The sequence below is a fragment of the Leopardus geoffroyi genome, chromosome X (genome assembly GCF_018350155.1).
Source record: "Leopardus geoffroyi isolate Oge1 chromosome X, O.geoffroyi_Oge1_pat1.0, whole genome shotgun sequence".
NCBI lineage: Eukaryota > Metazoa > Chordata > Mammalia > Carnivora > Felidae > Leopardus > Leopardus geoffroyi.
Window position 1 is genome coordinate 72,047,566 of NC_059343.1, and position 19,672 is coordinate 72,067,237.

The 19,672-nt window shown below is 36.1% G+C and overlaps 1 protein-coding gene across 2 annotated transcripts in view; it reads right to left on the bottom strand.

Moving 5' to 3' along the window:
* CHM (CHM Rab escort protein) overlaps positions 1-19,672 on the bottom strand; it is a 236,020-nt gene that overhangs the window by 146,260 nt on the left and 70,088 nt on the right. Inside the window, exons 5-9 of one of the 2 annotated variants that reach the window (XM_045472793.1) lie at positions 15,584-15,968; positions 9,494-9,610; positions 8,863-8,983; positions 7,457-7,682; positions 6,524-6,556 (exon numbers count right to left, since the gene is read on the bottom strand). In XM_045472793.1, coding sequence (XP_045328749.1) covers positions 6,524-6,556; positions 7,457-7,682; positions 8,863-8,983; positions 9,494-9,610; positions 15,584-15,968 — 882 coding nt within the window. The remainder of the gene's footprint in view (positions 1-6,523; positions 6,557-7,456; positions 7,683-8,862; positions 8,984-9,493; positions 9,611-15,583; positions 15,969-19,672) is intronic. The other variant, XM_045472794.1, reaches the window with a different exon arrangement.

Here is a 19,672-nt window from a genome sequence, read left to right on the forward strand (position 1 = left end):
TGTATGTTTTGTTCTTGGACTTTGGACTAAAGCTGAGGAAAAACATAAAACAGTATAAAATGCTTTACAATTTATATTAAAAAACAAAGTCCTGGATTATAACAAAATCACCATAGCATCTTTGTGGCCCCTTGTAGGCATCATTCTTCAAGCCACTACTGAATGAATGTATCAAATGGGAGATTCCCTTTCCTGTCTTTCCACGCTGTTCCTATAATCTTGAGGAAGTTACATATTTTGGACTTTGGTGTTCTCTCATTCTCTCTTTTTAAAAACTTAAGTTAGAGATCAATTTGTGTTCCACAACTTCCTGAGGTAGATCTTGATCTATTTGATTTTCCACATTCAATACTCAAAAAATGTCACTTGAGTATGAACACCTAGTAAAAAGTATTTGGTGGTGTTCATATGTGCATGTGTATGCACAATATTTATATTACATGTTAAAAGTTAAAAAAATTCATCCTGTATGTTTCAAGAATCTTACTACATTAAAGGGAAAAAAAGAAATAAAATTTAGGCCACGGAAAGAATGGAAGATTGAATTACCTAGCAAATTATCAGTTAAATACACTCTTTTTACAAAAAACAAGTAACAATCTCTGGGCAGTCTAAGTCTACTTATTAAAAAAGTGAATGGGGTGCCTGGCTGGCTCAGTTGGTTTAGTGTCTGACTCTTGATCTCAGCTCGGGTCATTATCTCACAGTTCGTGAGTGTGAGCCTGGCATTGGTCTCTGCCCTGATGGTGTGAAGCATTCTTGGGATTCTGTCTCTCCTTCTGTCCCTTCCCTGCTTGTGTGCACATACTCTCTATCTCAAAATAAATAAATAAACTTTATATATAAATAAAGAAAATATAAAAAAAATGTAATGTTTGTTTGATCCCGCTGGTACTGCTCAATTTTACAGGTTATCACACAGCATATGAAACCTATTCTGAACTAGAAAGTATTTCTAAAGGCTGCTATGTTACCAACCACAGATAACAGAAATAAATTAGAGCTTAAAAAGGACTTCTCTTTGGAAGATATATTGTGAGAGTCTAAAAACATATATACTGCATACATAACCTGTACAGTGTGCCAGAAAAAAATATTAACCAACTAATATATGGTAGGGAAAATTCTATGGCTTCCTATACTAGAAAAATAGATAGATTTCAATGACTTTTCTTCCAAAGTGGTTCAATTTATGACATATTAGTGAGTAGTAGCTAGTACAATAAATAAGCTTCATATTCTTTACTCAAAATAATCTACCTATTTAAATTGATAAAAAACTCAAAGAGCATTTATTCATGAAAGTGAACTCTAATAGTTAAAATGTTATTCACTTAGAATGCAAGGATAGGACTTGCAAATGTCTTTGAATCCTCACATAAATATGCATGCCATTCATAATAGTAGCCTTGATGAGAACCCACTGTAATTGGCTGAGAAATGCTTAGGGGGCTTATATTAAACCAGAATATAGAATGGTGGTTAGAAATCACAGAACAGGTGACACTTCATTCTAGTAACCTGGTGATAAAAAGTGCGGGCTATGATGTATAGATGGTAGCAATGTTACTACTTTAGGATATCAACAAAACAATATTTATATGAAATTATAAAGTGTTGTGTAGAGAATCAAATATAAAATTAAGTTAATACACCTAGGCTAAGTAAATGCATTTTTATTACAATTCACACATATATATGTGTATGTGTATTAGTGTGTATATATTTTATATATACTTTTACATAGGAAGACCTCAGAGTTACTTTAATTACCAAAGAATCACCCAGAAGTTTAATATGCTACTTCAAACAGGAGTTTTTGTTTTGTTTTTAATCAATTATCTGTCTACACATATATACATTTAATTACATAATCTCCTGAAAGAATCACTTCAAATTGGAGGGTGAGGTATACTTTTTATAATAAACATTAAATCTGAACTGTATACAGAATTCTGAGATAGGCTCTGCAGAGGATAAAAAGATATGGAAGACTGGCAACAATTCACTCTGAAAGAGGTTGCAATCATTTTATGGCAAAAATGTCTTCTTTGCTTAGGATTCAACACATATAGGTCTCATTATGAGGTTTATAACAGTACAAGACAATCAAAACTTTTCAATGTCTTTGTCTTTAAAAACAACAAATAGGGGGGCATCTGGGTGGCTCAGTCGGTTAGGCATCTGACTTCGGCTCAGGTCATGATCTAGTGGTCTATGAGTTCGAGCCCCGCATTGGGCTCTGTGCTGACAGCTCAGAGCCTGGAGCCTGTTTCAGATTCTGTGTCTCCCTTTCTCTCTGACTTTCCCCTGTTCATGCTGTCTCTGTCTCAAAAATAAATAAACGTTAAAAAACAACAACAACAACAACAAATAGAGGAGCTGGGTGGCTCAGTCAGTTAAGCATCTGACATCAGCTTAGGTCATGATCTCAGGGGTCATGTGTTCAAGCCCTGCATCAAGCTCTGCGCTGACAGGGAGAGCCTGCTTGGGATTCTCTCTTTCTCTCTGTTCCTCCCACTCTCTCAAAATAAATAAACTTCAAATTAAAAACAAAAAACAAACAAAAATTACAAATAAACAAACACCAGATACTAGTTACAAGATATGATCTGAGTTAGAGAAAGGAAATACAGGGATTTAGTGGAAAAATAGGAATGAGGCTAAATATTTCATTTTCAAAAAAGGCTAGTAAGTAAACAAGTGAGCTTCTACTCACTGCCCAGTGATCTGTTCCTTCTGTCTGTATTCCTTACCTAAAAGCTCTGTAGGAGTGAGTAGTTAGTAGCAACACAAGAGAAAACAGTGTGACTTCTTCTGAATCAGGCAATGCCACAGGAAGAGGAAAAGAACGATTAATAAAACCATACGGGCACCTGGGTGGCTCCAGTTCAGCAGTCAGTTCAGCATCGGTCCTACTCTTGGTTTTGGCTCAGGTCAAGATCTCACAATTCTTGAGATTGAGCCCCGCATGGGGCTCTGTGCTGGTGGGCTTGGGAATCCTCACTCCTTCTCTCTGTCCGTCCCCACTCATGCTCTCTCTCAAAATAAATAAAGTTAAAAAAAAAAAAAACATACAGCCTCCCTCTTCCTTTTTAATTTAAATTGATAGGAGGACCTCTGGTCCTGTGGGAAATGACACTCCCTATTCATGTCTACTTTGGCAAGTAATTGGAGGAGGAAGAGCTCTTCTGGAAACATAGAGACCTATCATATTCAGAAATTACTTTCAAATTTGTAACATTCTCACCTCCATTTGTCAACCACATGGTTAAGAAACATGGATATCTACTTCCAGCAATAAACTGGACTGCACACCTTGAAGGGGTCTCTTGTTTCTAACCAAAAATGACTTTTCGTATTAAACTAATTTTTACTTCATTGCTGAGATTGAAGGCAATAAGCGAAATGACTGCAAGAAACTCCCTAACCCCAAACCCAAACACACACACACACAGTAAAAACCCTGAGCTGAATTCAAAGTTTTAAGAAAAAAACACTGCTATTTAAAAACAAAAGCAAGCTTTCATTCTAGCCATAACTAACTTTCTTCCCAAGATACATGAACCACATTTTTAAAAAGTCATGTCACTAAGAGATGTATTTTCTTTTTTTTTTTTAAGTTTTTATTTACATTCCAGTTAGTTAACACACAGTGTAATTAAATTTTCAGGTGTACAAGAGTGATTCAACACTTTCATATAATACCCAGTGTTCATCACAAGTTCACTCCTTAATCACCATCACCTATATAACCCATTCCCCCAGCCACTTCCCATCTAGTAACTATCAGTTTGTTCTAAGAAATGCCTTTTTAATAAAGCTTTACCTTTATGTTAAAAAAAAAGTCTTCTTGCTTGTATTCATCAGTGTGGGAGCTCTATCTGGGGCTCCTTTATCAAGCAACTTCTCCCCTGAAAGAGCTGAAATGGTCCCAAATTTTATTGCCTTCTGGCTGAAGTGAACACAAATAATCCTTGAAGGAAAGCATCCTTAATCTGGGTCCCCAGATTTCCAAAGATTAAAACTAATCAAATATAAACTATCAAAGATAAGCATGGCACAAGAAACTAAACCAATAACATGAATCAACAGAAACAATACATGGCAGAATGTCAAATATATGAAAAAAATGAACAAGCAAGAGAGAATATCAATCGATGACAAGAAAGATTTGAGTAGAGGAGGAGCAGAGCTTCTATAAATGAAAAATTAAATGAGGTATAAAAAAATGCAAGGGTTAAACTACAGATTTTACAGAAGTACAGAGAATTACTAAACTGGAAAAGAGATCTCAATAAAGCACCCAGAATATAGCCAGAATAACAAGGAGATATAAAGTATGAAATAGAGACTAAGAAGTAGGGATGAGAGAATGCTAAATTCTAAACATTTCTATTTAGGATTCCAAAAAGATGAGAAGAGAGACAATGAAGGAAAATGTTATTTGCTAAGATACTGGCTGATAATTTTCCAAAATGATACATGACAATTCACAGAGGAAATACATTGCAGTTGTTTGAACCATATGGAATCATAGGCCAAAATGGTTTAATATTGTTAATTATATATGGTTCGACCTATACCAAGCTATATAAATACAAAGAAACTAACATCTAAATTCACTGTAGTGAAAATGCAGAACACCAAAAGCAGACACTCTTAAAAACAACTTAAGCGAAAAGAAGTATCATTTATAAAGAAATGACAATTAGGCTGACATCAACTTTTCAACAGCAAAAAGGAATCCAAATGACAATGGAATAGAATTTTAAAGTACTGAGGAAAAAGAAATGCCAACCTAGAAATGTTTACCTCACAAATCTTCACTCAAGACAAAAAGGCAAAAAAATACTTATGTTCATATACACACAAACTAGGCATTTACTGCCAACAGATATAAACTAGAGGAACTTTAGGTACTTCAGAAGGAAGGAATAGACTCCTATTAACAAGACTCATCCTGCTTGGTAAAAAACTGAGATTGCCATACAGGATGAAAAATATGTAATAATCTGCTATTTATAGTCCCAAATATAGACTTAGGTTGAAAAACAGAGATGAGGAAAGACATAACAGGCAAATAGTAATAAACTGGAGTAACTATTTGAATATCAGGCAAAGTAGACTTTAAGTTAAAAAATGCATTATTATGGGTAGAGAAAGCCAGAAAACCATGTAAAATATTAAATTCATCAGGAAGATTAAAGTTATAAATTGATATGATTTTAATAAATTGCCTCAAAATAAATATAAGGTAAAAGCTGATAGAATTATAGGGAGAAACTGACAAATCACACATCATATTGGGAGATTTCAAAACACTTTATTACTGGTAGACCAACGGAAAAAAAAACCTCAATAAAATTTGAAAGTTACAACTCAAAGCCTGACTTACTAAACTCTAAGACCAGTAATTAGAGAACCCTGAGCCCTAGAACTAAACACATTCTTCTTGAGCACAAATGGAAAAATTATAAAAACTGATGACATACTAAGTCATAAAGTTTAAAGTATTAATACCATAAAAACATATTTTCCAGACACAACTTAATTTTCTACAATAAAATTAGATGGTTAGAGAAAAAGGATCCACCAAATCGGCTATTTTAAAACCTCTCTTAACAACTTATGTGTAAATGAAGAAATCATAATAGAAATTAAGGTACTTAGGACTAAAAAATAATGAAAATAATACATAATAACTGTGAAGAGCCAAAACAATAGTTAGAATTTTATCACTTTAAATGCTTATATTAGAAAATAAGGAATAAAAATGTTTAACTCATTGGGTTTCAGCCTAAGAACTGGGAAGGCAGAAAAGAGGAGGGATGAGCTGAACAAAATCCAAAGAAAACAAAACAAAGGAGATAATAAAGAATGGAAACTAATGAACTAGGAACACAAAGCTATAACAGAAAGAATCAAAAATCCCAAAAGTTGATTCTCTGAAAACATACTAGAGAAAATGTGAAACTTGCTCAAAGTTACATGGCTAATAAATGGAGGAGCCAGAACTTAAATCCAGGTAGTCTGTCTCCACAGCCCAGGTTTTATTTTTTTTTTAATTTTTTTAAATGTTTATTTATTTCTGAGACAAAGAGAGACAGAGCATGAGTGGGGGAGGGGCAGAGAGAGAGACACACAGAATCAGAAGCAGGCTCAAGGCTCTGAGCTGTCAGCACAGAGCCCGACATGGGGCTCCAACTCACAAACCGTTGAGATCATGACCTGAGCCGAGGTCGGTCACTCAACCGACTGAGCCACCCAGGCGCCCCTCCACAGTCCAGGTTTTAAACTATATGCTTCACTACCCTAAAAGTGCTAAGTATAAAAAAGATTGTTATGTTTGACTACATTAATCTCAATGACCTCCATGCAACACATATAACTAAGAAAAGATTAGTATTCAGAATAAAAACTCCTACAAATCAATCAGAAAAACACAGTAACAAAATAGACAAAAGGGCAAAACATATGAACATGCATTTCCCCCAAAGAGAAAACATGAATATCCAATAACCTTATGAGGAGACGTTCCACCTCATTAAGTGATCTGGGAAATGCAAAATAAAGGTATAATGAGAAGATATTTTATGTGAGTTAGATTGACAAAAACTTAAAAATCTAATAACAAGTGTTGGCAAAATGTAAAGCTATGGAAATTCTTATATACTGCTGGGGGAAGTAAACTGATACAATACTCTGGAGAAAAAGCTGGGTACTATCTTGTATGAACATTCATATATCCCTTGACTTAGGAATTCCACTCCTAGATATGTGTGCTAGAGAAATTCTTGAGCATGTATATCCTGAAACACACACAAGGATGTTAATAACAGCAAAAACAAAAACTGGAAACATCTTGTATCCATCAAAAGAAAAACAGAAAAATAAATTATGAAATATTCACAACAGAATACTACATAGCAATGAAAATAACTATAATTATACACAACAAAAATGATGCTTTGAAACATAATATTGAGTGAAATAAGGAATTTACAGTAGAATTCTATTTTATGAAGTTCAAAAACAGGCAAACTGAATATATCGTTTAGACAGGTAGGTAGACCAATATATGGATTTATAAAAGAATAAAACAACAAGTATGTTTGCATATACTAAATCTTGAATAAATGTCATTTTTGTTTTTAAATTTTCATCTGTGGGGCGCCTGGGTGGCTCACAGTAGGTTAAGCGTCTGACGCTTGATTTTGGCTCATGTCATGACCTCACGGTTCATGAGATAGAGCCCTGCATCAGGCTCTGTGCTGACAATGCAGAGCCTGCTTGGGATTCTCTCTCTCCCTCTCTCTCTGTCCCTCCCTGCTGGTATGTGCTCACTAGCTTGCACTCTCTCTCAAAAATAAATACGCTTTAAAAATAAATAAATCTTCATCTGTTATTGAAGTATTAACTTAAAAAGAAACAAGAGAACCAATGCCAGTCTTACCTGCAGAAACACTGAGGAAGTTCTCCTTGACCATATAAAGGAAATAAAAATGGAGTGTTGCCATACCGCCCAAGACAGTGAAGAAAGTTTTTGGTAGCTTTGAGACCATCTATGGTACTGCTGGCTGTCTCTGATGTCATTGCAATTGAATGCAGGAGAAAGTACTGGAGGTTGGGGGTTAATTTTTGAGTTTTTAAATACTCAGAAAATGTAATCTCCTCATAGGCTATGAAAAGATGAAAATTTATCAGTTAAAATCAGAATGAAACTTCAATTTAAAACGACTGCACAAAAGAGATCAAGCCTGTTTAAGACACTTGGCAAAGGACCCAGGTGGTAATATTACATTTTGGACAGAGATCACAGATTTTAGGCCCAGGGCATAGGGACAGGCTAGAAACAATCTCTCTATCCTGACTGGATTGACGACACAATATTTAAGCTTTAAATGGTGAATCTTTGTTTAGTATTTTACAGATTTAAAACTAGAAAAACATTCAATCATTCATTAGCCATCAAAATAGGGTTCCATAGTTGGCAATGTTACTTTATTATCATTAAAACTGCAGAATAATGTCAATAATTATACTTTGAAATATTAAATATGACAAATGATACATATGACAAATGATATTGGCCAATTTTTTGGTGAAAACAATGAGAGTTGTACTTGATTTTTTGAAAGGTGTATTTTTTACTAAAACTAAGAACAATGAACTATGACTAAAAAGTAATGAAGCTAATTTCTGTGTGGCTAATGGAATCAGTTTTAATGTCTTACACCTCAAAAGATATGAGACCCCTAAAAACTACTCACTTAAAGCAAGAACAGAAAAAAAAATGTAATTAATTGGACTGTTAATGGTAGGAAACACAATTCCATGACAAAAGAAAAAAAAAACAAATTATAAAATTTTACTGAGATGGTTCACACTCCCCATACCATCTAGCCTCTTTTTCTTAATCAGTCAAAATGAATAATTCAATATACCAAACAAAAGTAATCCTGGGAAAATGAAAAAAATACACATTTCTTAACTGATAAAAAAAATAATGGAACAATTAAAAGAGAATATCCTCTATGAAGAACCAGTTGACAGCAGTATTTAATTAGCAAGAATAGAAATTAACACCCAGCACAGCATTTCCACAATGATTAAAATGTTCTATGGCTATTGAGCACTTCAAATATGGCCAGTACAACTGAGGAACTGAATTTTAAATTTTATTTAATTTTAATTAATTTCAATTTAAATAGCTACATGTTGGTAATGGCTAACCTACTGGATACTGGAGAATAAGAATGTACTTTAAAAGAGTGATGAGTGGCTCACTGTATCAGAGCAAGCATATTAAAATAAGAAAGTTCAAATAATTAGAGAACACAATTTAATGGAAAATAATACCTTTATATTCATCAGGATGTTTTTCATACTCCATACAAAATGTAAGAAACTTCATTAGCATTCGCTTTTCTACCATAGTAAGTTGTTTGCTATTAAAGACATCTGCTCTAGAACAAGGAACCTAAAAAACATGATTTTAAGTTAGGAAACTGCTTCCTAGTGATAGAAGTATTCCAAATTACATTTTTTTCCCTTTAACTATAACAAGATCATTATTACCATTCTAGTCAGGCTGTTTCATGTTACTTTCCATCAGTTCTACCGACATCTCTGTTGACCTCAGAGCTAATTAACTTGTGAGCTCTCTTACTTAGTTCTGCCAAGTTCCTCCTTATGCCATTACAAAGCCAATGGCATGTCACCTCTACCTGGGAACAAAGGACAGCTCAAATCTAGCAATAATGCCTGAAATTAACATTTTCTTAACAGAAACATCAGGCTGCAGAACAACTTATGAAAAAATTAACACAAGAAGTTTTAATTGAGTAATTTCTTACTATTTACATTTACCATGCAGGATTGGAATTTGCTGCTTTGCCAGGAAAATAATAATCTTATTTGTTTATCCTTCCAAAACAAACTATAATAACTTAAGCTCATACCCAGTTACAATACTTGATCAGCAAAGTACCTGTTCCACTCTTCCTTCTCGAAATGCAAGAATCCTGGTAATATTTTTGAACTCTGCATATCGACTTACATTAGATTTGATTAAAAGATCAATTAGTAATCCTCGAGAATACAGCAGCTGTACAAAGAAAATATTTTACAGTATGAAATAAAAGGTAAAATTGTGGAAAAATTGATAAACACTAGAGATACATAATTTTGTTATATTTTAAAATATTGTTAAAAGGCATTATACTTATTAATATTGGAGTACAGAACACAAATTACAACAGGTTTACAATTGGTTGATTATCTAAAATTCAAAATCCCCAAAAACTCTGGATTATCTGAAATTCAAAACCCAAAAAACTCTGGAATACAATGATTTTCATAACTAGTTTGGCAACAAAATGACCCAAACTGATATAAGGCTCTTCTCTATTTGCCCCACTTACTGTGAATATTCATATATTTGACTGCAAAAATATTGATAGGTTTAATTATAAAGTGCCTCCTCAGACCCTAAGAATGTCACATCATATATAGCATATCAACATATGTGCTGTATTACTTTCTAAAATATTTTTTTTAATCTAAATAACAGAACATACCATGCCCAAGGGTTTTAAATAAGGGACTGTATCCTTACATAAGGCCAGGTGGTTATTAAAAAGAAACCAGGAGGCCTCCTGGTGACTCCATTGGTTGAGCATTAGGGTTCATGAGTTGGAGCCCCATATCAGGCTCGCTGCTGTTAGTACAGAGCCCGCTCAGATCCTCTGTCCCCCCTTTCTCTGCCCCTCCCCTGCTCACACCTTCTCTCTCAAAAATTATTAATAATAATAAATTTTAAAAATTAAAAGAAACCAGCTCCCTGGACCTCCTCATCGACCAAAAAAAAAAAGATTGGCTATGTATTGCCACCAAAAGAACTGAATTATAAGGTCCCCCTATAATCCTAGTAGTCTAGATTCATATGAGGTATGTCTTTTTCAAGAAGTGAGAATGATGGTTATTGCCAGCATGCACGTGAAGAATTGATTTAATCTTTCACATGTCTTATAACTGATATCAGAAAGACAAAAACAACTTCAACAGTATTATCTAGCATGTTATAAATTTAACTACATGGTTAATTGCAACAGATTTGGCTATGCCCTACACTGATATACCTTTAAGTGTCTATAATTCAATAAATGTTAAAATGTAAATGTTACATCTGTAATGGGGGGGGACAATTAGCTTTACTACAAAAAAAAGAAAAAGGAATTTTGGAAATTAATCTAAACCATTAGTCTTGAGTATCCAAAAGGTCAGTAAAGACTATGTATAACAGTATCACTTAGTGAATTTTTATAAACTATTAGTCCAGCATTGTGCAGAACAAAAGTGACATTGCTTTTTTTTTTAAGTAATCCAATTACTCTGAGTAAATACACCATGTTATTTCATTACCTTCAGCCTAATATCCTACACAGCTGATATAGCCCAAGTTTTTAGGAATATATTGCCAAGTCTTAATTCTGTAATTATAATAAAAAAAAATAGGTAATTCAAATACCTAATTTGTTTAAAAACAAATACTTGAAATCCAATGATCCCTCAGTAGTCATAATATTTCACAAATATTAATACATCAAACAAAAGATGTATTTTCACTTAATAAGATCCAATGAAGCTTAAGATTTAATGCCGGGTTTAAAATAATGCATTTACGATTACACTGAAGAGTGAAAACACGTTTTAATTAGTAGTAACAAGTAAGTATGGTATTTAAACCTAAGCCTCTTTTTCACCACTCTTTAAGTGATCTAAAAGAAATTAGTGATGAGAGGTCAAAGAATACCAAGTATCCATCAATCGAAGAATGGATATGGGGTGCCTGGGTGGCTCAGTTGGTTGAGCAACCGACTTCGGCTCAGGTCCTATCTCGCGGTTTGTAAGTTTGAGCCCTGCGTCGGGCTCTGTGCTGACAGCTCAGAGCCTGGAGCCTCCTGCAGATTCTGTGTCTCCCCCTCTCTCTGCCCCTCCCCTGCTCATGCTCTGTGTCTCTCTCTCTCTGGATAATAAACGTTAAAAAAAAAATAGAAGAATTGATAAAGATGTGGTGTACATACACACACACATATACACAATATACATGTATGTATGTACGTACGTATGTATATATACTTATACACAATGGAATATTACTCAGCCATAAAAGAATGAAATCTTGCCATTTAAAACAGCATGGATGGACCTAGAGGGTAGTATACTAAGTGAAATAAGTCAGAGAAAGACAAATACCATATAATTTCATTCCTGTGTACTCTAAAAAACACAACAAATGAAGAACCAAAAAACAGACTCTAAACTACAAAGAACAAACTGGTAGTTGCCAGAAGGGAGGGAGGTGGGTGGAGTTGGGTGAAATAAAGGGAATTAAGAGGTACAAACTTCCAGTTATAAAATAAACAACTCATGGAGATGAGAAGTACAGCACAGGGAATATAGTCAATAATATTATAATAATGTGGTATGGTGACAGATGGTGAGTAATCACGGTGACCAATGAGGAAATGTATAGAATTATTCAATCAATATGTTCTACACCTGAAACTAACACAGCATTGTATGTTATACTTCAATAAAAATAAATAAAAAAGAATAATTCAATTTGATTAAACTATGGAGAATGAGATTTAATAATTAATCATTTTTTGCTTCACTTGGCATGTGGTTCCATAATTATTAAGGGTACAGAGTTTCTTAGAAATGAGTTTTAATCGTAAGAACTTCAACTTTGATTTCTCCCTATTAGTCTAAACCGTATAATACTATAAAGTATTTTATTAAATAACCTCCCCTAAGCTATAAGACTACTTTTTAACTTTTTCTTTAATGTTTATTTATTTTTGAGAGAGACAGAGTGTGGGCCAGGGAGAGAAGGAGACACAGAATCTAAAGCAGGCTCCAGGCTCTGAGCTGTTGCAGGGCTCAAACTCGCAGACCGTGAGATCATGAGCTGAGCTGAAGTCACATGCTTAACCTACTGAACCACCCAGGCACCCTTATAAGACTACTTTTTAAAAGGCTATATATGTGGGTGTGTTTTGTAAACTGTAAAGCACTACAGTTATGTGTCAGTTTTACCACCATGACCTTGAGATAGAAACATGCAGAAATGTCGAGTAGTTTGGAGACATCAAACTGGAAAGAAGTAGGGCTTGAAACAGATATTTGGCAGGGCACCTGGGTGGCTCAGTCAGTTAAGTATCGGACTCTTGATTTCAGTTCAGGTCATGATTTTGCGGTTCATGGGGTCTAGCCCCATTTCAGACTCTGCATTGACAGCATGGAGCCTGCTTAGGATTCTCTCTCCCGCTCTCTCTCTGCCCCTCCCCTGCTTGTGCATGCTCTTGCAGTCGCTCACTCTCTCTCTCCCTCAAAATAAATAAATTTATAAAAATAGGTGTTTGGCAATCCTAAATTTAGATGCAATAACTGAAATTTGAATAGAATTTCCAAAGAGTAACTGATTGTCCCAATATCATGGAATACACTGCTTTCCACACAGCAGGTACTCAATAAATGTTAATTAAATAACTAACATTAAAAAATAATAATAAACCTCTCATATTGCTATGGTTAAACATTCTTTTTTATTTTTAATTTTTTAACATTTATTTAGTTTTGAGAGACAGAGGAAGACAGCGCATGAGTAGAGGAGGGGCAGAGAGAGAAGGAGACACAGAATCCGAAACAGGCTCCAGGCCCTGAGCTGCCAGCACAGAGCCCGACGTGGGGCCCAAACACACAAACTGTGAGATGATGACCTGAGCTGAAGTCGGATGCTCACTCAACTGAGCCACCCAGGCTCCCCATGATGGTTAAACATTCTTTAGTCACTTCTACTTTTGTAGAATGAGTTTATTATTTTTTAAATATATAATACCATGGAAACTATGCAGGGCAAAGTACAACTGCCTTGATTCCTCTAGACACATCGGTGCTTAATTTACCCTAAAAGAACCACTATTATGAACCATTCAGAGTCATGAAAATACCCAGAAATCTCCTTTAAAGTCTCCTCAAATGTCTCAGCATCTAATCAAATAATCTCTGCCTCTACTACAATCAACATTCACTTTCTTTTATACAAGTGAATAATTTCCTACACTAATTCCAAAAATTGATACAGCACCATCTTCTACCATTTTCCTTTGTAATACTTATACTCTATTTCAGCTACCGTAAGGGTTAGACTATTATAAACTAGCATTGGTTCTTAACCAATACTTATATCATCATTTATGTTAGGCATTCCAAATCCTAAGTAACTAATTAAAAATGAAATTCTCGGGGCGCCTGGGTGGCGCAGTCGGTTAAGCGTCCGACTTCAGCCAGGTCACGATCTCGCGGTCCGTGAGTTCGAGCCCCACGTCAGGCTCTGGGCTGATGGCTCAGAGCCTGGAGCCTGTTTCCGATTCTGTGTCTCCCTCTCTCTCTGCCCCTCCCCCGTTCATGCTCTGTCTCTCTCTGTCCCAAAAATAAATAAACGTTGAAAAAAAAAAAAATTAAAAATGAAATTCTCAGAACAAAGCCCATTTGTTACATGACTACTTCAGGTTTTTGTTGTTGTTTTTGGTTTGGTAAAACTTATTTTCTAATCATGAAAACAGGAAGACTATTAATAAAATATGATTAAACTGCTACTTAGAAATCAATGCCAAGGTAACATGGAAAAAAATTCTAGATTTCAAAGTGTGGCAGGATCATCGTAGCTGGAGAAGGTGGAATAGATGGTACAGAAATATGAATTCAGACCAGGACAGATCAGGACAATTCAGACCAAGACAGAATCAGACACAGAGAGCTATGTGATAGAAAGAAGCAAAGAGTAATAAAAATATATTCATAATTTTAGGCATCAGGTTCAAATAGAGCAGCAGCATGGGGCACCTGGGTGGCTCAGTGGGTTAAGCATCCGACTTCGGCTCAGGTCATGTTCCTGCGGTTCATGAATTGAAGCCCTGAGTCGGGCTCTGGGCTGACAGCTCAGAGCCTGGAGCCTGCTTCAGATTCTGTGTCTCCCTCTCTTTTTGCCCCTCCCCCACTCCTGCTTTGCCTCTTTCTGTCTCTCAAAAATAAATAAAAACATTTTTTAAAAAAAGTTAAAAAAAAAGAGCAGTAGTATGAGTACTGGGATTGTATCAGCAAAATGTGGGGAACATGCAATTGATTAGTCTCTCTATTCTGTAACTTGAAACTTCAAGAGAGCACATTAAATTGAAAAGCCTAGTGTGAGACAACTCTAATGTTACCTACTACCCTCCCATACTTCTTTTTAATTTCTTATTGCTTACTCCCAATTTATGGGATTTGGTCTGTTTCTTTCTACTTTCTCCAAGCCCTATATCTAACTTTTAAAAACCATTATCCTTTATCTTACTGGTTTTCTATTCTTTTTGCACTTATATTAACCTTGCTTCCTATAAACCCAATACAACATTATACCCTCCAAAGACTCAGGTACCTCCTCTGAAGTCACAATGGCCTAACATTAGAGTTAAGGATTGAAACATAACCAGATATTGCATTCTTCCCACCCTCCCTGTCCCCCACAATTAAATTATTCTCCAAAGCCCTCATATCTAAATAGATGATTTTCAAAAATGCATTGGTTTATTTAGAATGTTTATCATCATTGTTAAAATAGTTGTTGTTAACAGTTGTTAATAGTTAAAATAGTTACTATATAGACGAGCTGAAAACAAGTTCATTTAATAAACTGACTATAAATAACATGAATTTTTAATTAGGTTTGTTAGAATTTTTCTCTTGATAGAATTCATAGTGTCTATGCAGAAGAATATTAGAGTGGACTCTGTGCTCCAGTATAAAAGTATCATTTTGATATAGTACTGAGCATTTTTTAATGCATTTTAACCATATTTAAAGAATATTTTAACTGAATTATTAATTTCTGGATACTATCTCTTTATAAAATATATGTTTTACACTTCAGAAAATAAAATTATGAAAATTGGGAATATGGTCCCAGATGCTATTTTCAATCAACTAAAAATTAGTATTGTTTTATTATAAGATGATGAAAACTGGTACTTACCTTTGATACTAAATCGATATTAAATCTCCTGCCTTCTTTAATAATTTGTGAGTAAGTAATCCTATTTTTCCTTGGTTGCAGTGTGGTGTCTTCTGTTGTAAGCACATTTTCACTTGTTTCTTCTTCTGAAGCTGACTTCACACAAGTTTTATCATCACAACGCTTTTCTTCTTCCCCTGTTGCTTCAACATCATTTATTTCTAGGGAACTCTCTAGATCACTGTTTGGAGTTTGTTCTGTGGGCATTTGACAACTCACAGTGCACGACTCATTTTCCGAAGGCAGATAGGCAGAATGTTCTCCTTCTGTGGGGTTCACAGATGTCACAGAAGCATGATTTTTCTGCAGTGCACCAGTTTCTTCAACATCTTCATGCAAATCCTGACTAATGAGAAATTATAACAATACACTTTTGCTAACTGTACCGACTCCATTTTTATATGATTTTAATGGCAATTTTTTATTTCTTTGCCCCATTTATATTATCAAGTTTAGTATACATTTTGCCTTATGTAAACCACACACTAAACACTCATCTGTTAAGGTACCAATACAACATGAAATATAATTGATACTTGAAAAATAGACATAAAGATTTCAGAGTTTAACAGGGCATGTCTCATGTACACTTTTGAGAATTTAAGGCAGACAGGGCAACTATATTTTAGAAACAAATCAAAAGTGCTTATGAGCACAGGCTTCAGAATAAACAGCACAAGGTTCAAACCCTGACCCTGTGATTAGATAACTCTGTGAATTCAGAAAAGTTATTTATCTTCTCTGATCTTAATTATCCATCTATAATATGGATGTTATATATGATTGTTTTGAAGATTAATAAATTAATCATCATGGTATCACAAGCAAAAAGCCTGTCACAGTAATAAGATTAATAATAAGATTATTATTTGTTTAATGTTTATTTATTTTAGAGAGAGAGAGAGAGCAAGCATGAGAGGGGCAGAGAGAGAGGGAGACAAAGAATCTGAAGCAGGCTCCAGGCTCTGTGCTGTCAGCACAGAGCCTGATGCGGGGTTCGAACCCATGAACCATGAGATCATGACGTGAGCCAAAGTCGGACACTTAACCAACTGAGCCACCCAGGCACCCCCAAAGATTATTATTTTTATCATTGATGGTGTGACAGAGCTAGAAAAAGTCTGTCATAAAGTTTAAGTTGGTTTATCACAATGTGGTATCTAAGAGGATCTTTCTGTATTCTTTCCTGCTATATTTTTTGTATTAGTGTCTATTACTCTACTGGAAGTCCCACTTTCAATGTTACACTACTACTAACATTCTAAGTCCATATTGCCTTCACTGATAAAACTGGCTCCTGTTCAGTCCATCTACATCATGCATTTCACGTAGAGGATTTACCTGCCACAGAACCTATACTTCATTGAGTTCCCTGTTACTCAACAATATATAATAGGTCTTGGGAAGTAAACATCTGCTAACCAATTGCTCAAGAACATATATCAGCTCTTCCTTATATGATCTCTAAACCCTACCCCATAAAATCTTCTTCCTGCCTCTAACCCAAATCACCCTCTTTATACACAATTTTCTGGTCTCATCTTTTCTGCTTTGACATACCATCTCTAACTCTTAATCTATCAAGTCTAATCTCCATGTTTTGGCTCATATTTTTTGTTTCTCCTGGGCTATTCATCTTACTCCCCATAACATGATAATTCTCCCATTCTCAAAAATAATCACATATTTTAACAATCTGTTATAAAACATTTAAATATTTCCAAAAAATCTTCCTTAAACCAACCATATATATCATTCTAATTACTCCATGCCCCCACAATACATACAATGCAGTTTACCTTGCATTTATTTATCAGTTCTTTTTACCAGTCCTTTGGTTGTCCAGTATATACTTTACCTTCTGAAGTAGACTTTAACTCCCCTGAGGGAAAACCCTAATATGTCTTCTTATGTGTCCCTCACAACACCTACTGACTGCTCTATAGACGTGCTATCTAATAAATGCTTGATGAGTAAATGGTTTCTCATTGCCTACACACACACATACACACACACACACACACACACACACACACACACACTTAAATATGAAACTAACTGAATTTGTCGAAAATAAATGATATGAGGCCAGGAAAAGCAATAAATTATAACTCAAAAGTCTAAGTACACTTAATAAAATGTCTTATTAAAATTAATACAATAAACACTATACTAAAAAAGGTACAATGAAAGAACATTAACTTAAATATTAAGAAATAAAATGTTGAGGAGAAGAGCTAATATGGCAGCATAGTAGGACCCCAGACTGATCTTATCAAACACAACTAGATAACTATCAAATCATTCTGAATACCCAAGAAATCAACCTGAGGACTGACACAACTAGAAGGGGAGAAGAGGCCACATAGAGGAAGGTAGGAAGTACAGAGCCATGGTTTGGGGAGTAAAAGATCTCTGGTGCTATGGTGTGTGAGGTGGGGGGTGGGGGCAGGGAGGAAGCCCTGGTCTCAGTGAAAGGCAAAGAGAGATAGGAGCGTACAGGGGAACACACGAGGAGAACACTTCCCTAAAGCCACTGGCTGGGGCCTTAAATGTCTACTGTTAGGCTGGGATAGAGCCCTTAGAGAGTACTGCCCTACTCCTGGAGAGAAGGCAGGCAAACAAACCCAGTGGTGGTGGGGCAGATAGCATGGAAACAGACATTTGAAGAACTGAGACATATAGGGGAGAGATTATTCGCTCTGCTTGGAAAACATCCCTGAGATCTGAGACGTAGCATTCACAGAGACACCTCTCCAGGGACAAAGCAACCTGCCTTGTCATTTCCCTCCCCAACTCCACAGCATAAAAGTCTCGCCACCTGTCTAGGGCACCTCTGCCCCACACTGTTTGCCTAAGCAGCTTGCTCCAAGTCCCATACCCCTTGACTCCAGCACTACTACCCTTCTCTCCCTCAGTCCCAGTGCAATGGGACCCTTCCCAAGAAGACCAGCATAGGCCCCTACATACACCACTTCCCTAAAGACTGGAGTTTTTAAAGTCAGCAGGCTTTAAAAACTGGGATAGACCCAGAAGGGCACTGTGTTGCTACTGGAGAGAAGACAGGCAAACAACCTGGGAGCAGGCAGCTTGAAAACAACTATCCAAAAGAATCCAATATGGCGGGGAAGTAGGCTGTCCCGAAGTTACATCATCCCTCAAACACAGCAGTATTGAGGCCAGAGGACTTGGAATTCCAAGAACCAGGGCTTCAGAGTGACAGGGATGTCTCCAGGGGCCCACGGGGACAACCTGGCAGGCCATAGGTGCGTGATTGCAAACTGGGAGAGATAAAACGGGTGGCATAGGCACGGAGGGGATGGATCCCCTTCTGTGAAGAAACAAAAGTAAAAGAAAGAGGCTGTAGAAGTATAGGATTGTATTTGGAAAACAAAAAAAACCACATACTGCGAATCGGAAAAAAAAACGGAGAAAGATCCAATCTCTAACTGTGGGGCTTTCTCCGGACTGGGGCCAGCTCCCCTGTTCGACCACCTGGGAAGGAGGAGAGCCAGCCCCGGGCTCAGTAACTAGCTCAGAGATGCAGTCCAAATGGGAGAAAACAACCCCCTCCCTTGAGTGCTGTGGGAAGAAGGTATATAGCCTCTCCAAGGACAAAGATCCCTACCTGCACCCGCCAGCTAGAGACCTTTTATTGGCAGGGCGGAGCGGCACTTCCCTTGTACCAGGGAGAGCGGAGCGGGATTGTTTAAGATGTCAGGGTTTGAATCCCAGATGAGCACCAGGGAGGCAAAAGAAACTGTGGAGAAGCGGCGGGGAGAAGAGCCTGCTGTTCTGAGAAGTTTCTCCCTGAGACCAGGAACATGACAGGGATGTCTACTTTCACCACTGTTGCTTAACATAGTGTTGGAAGTCCTAGCGTCACAAATCAGACAACAACATGAAATAAAAGGCATCCAAATTGGCAAATAATAAGTCAAACTTTCACTTTTTGCAGATGACATGATACTCTACACGGAAAACCCAACAGACTCCACCAAAAAGCTGCTAGAACTCATACATGAATTCAGCAAAGTTGGAGGATACAAA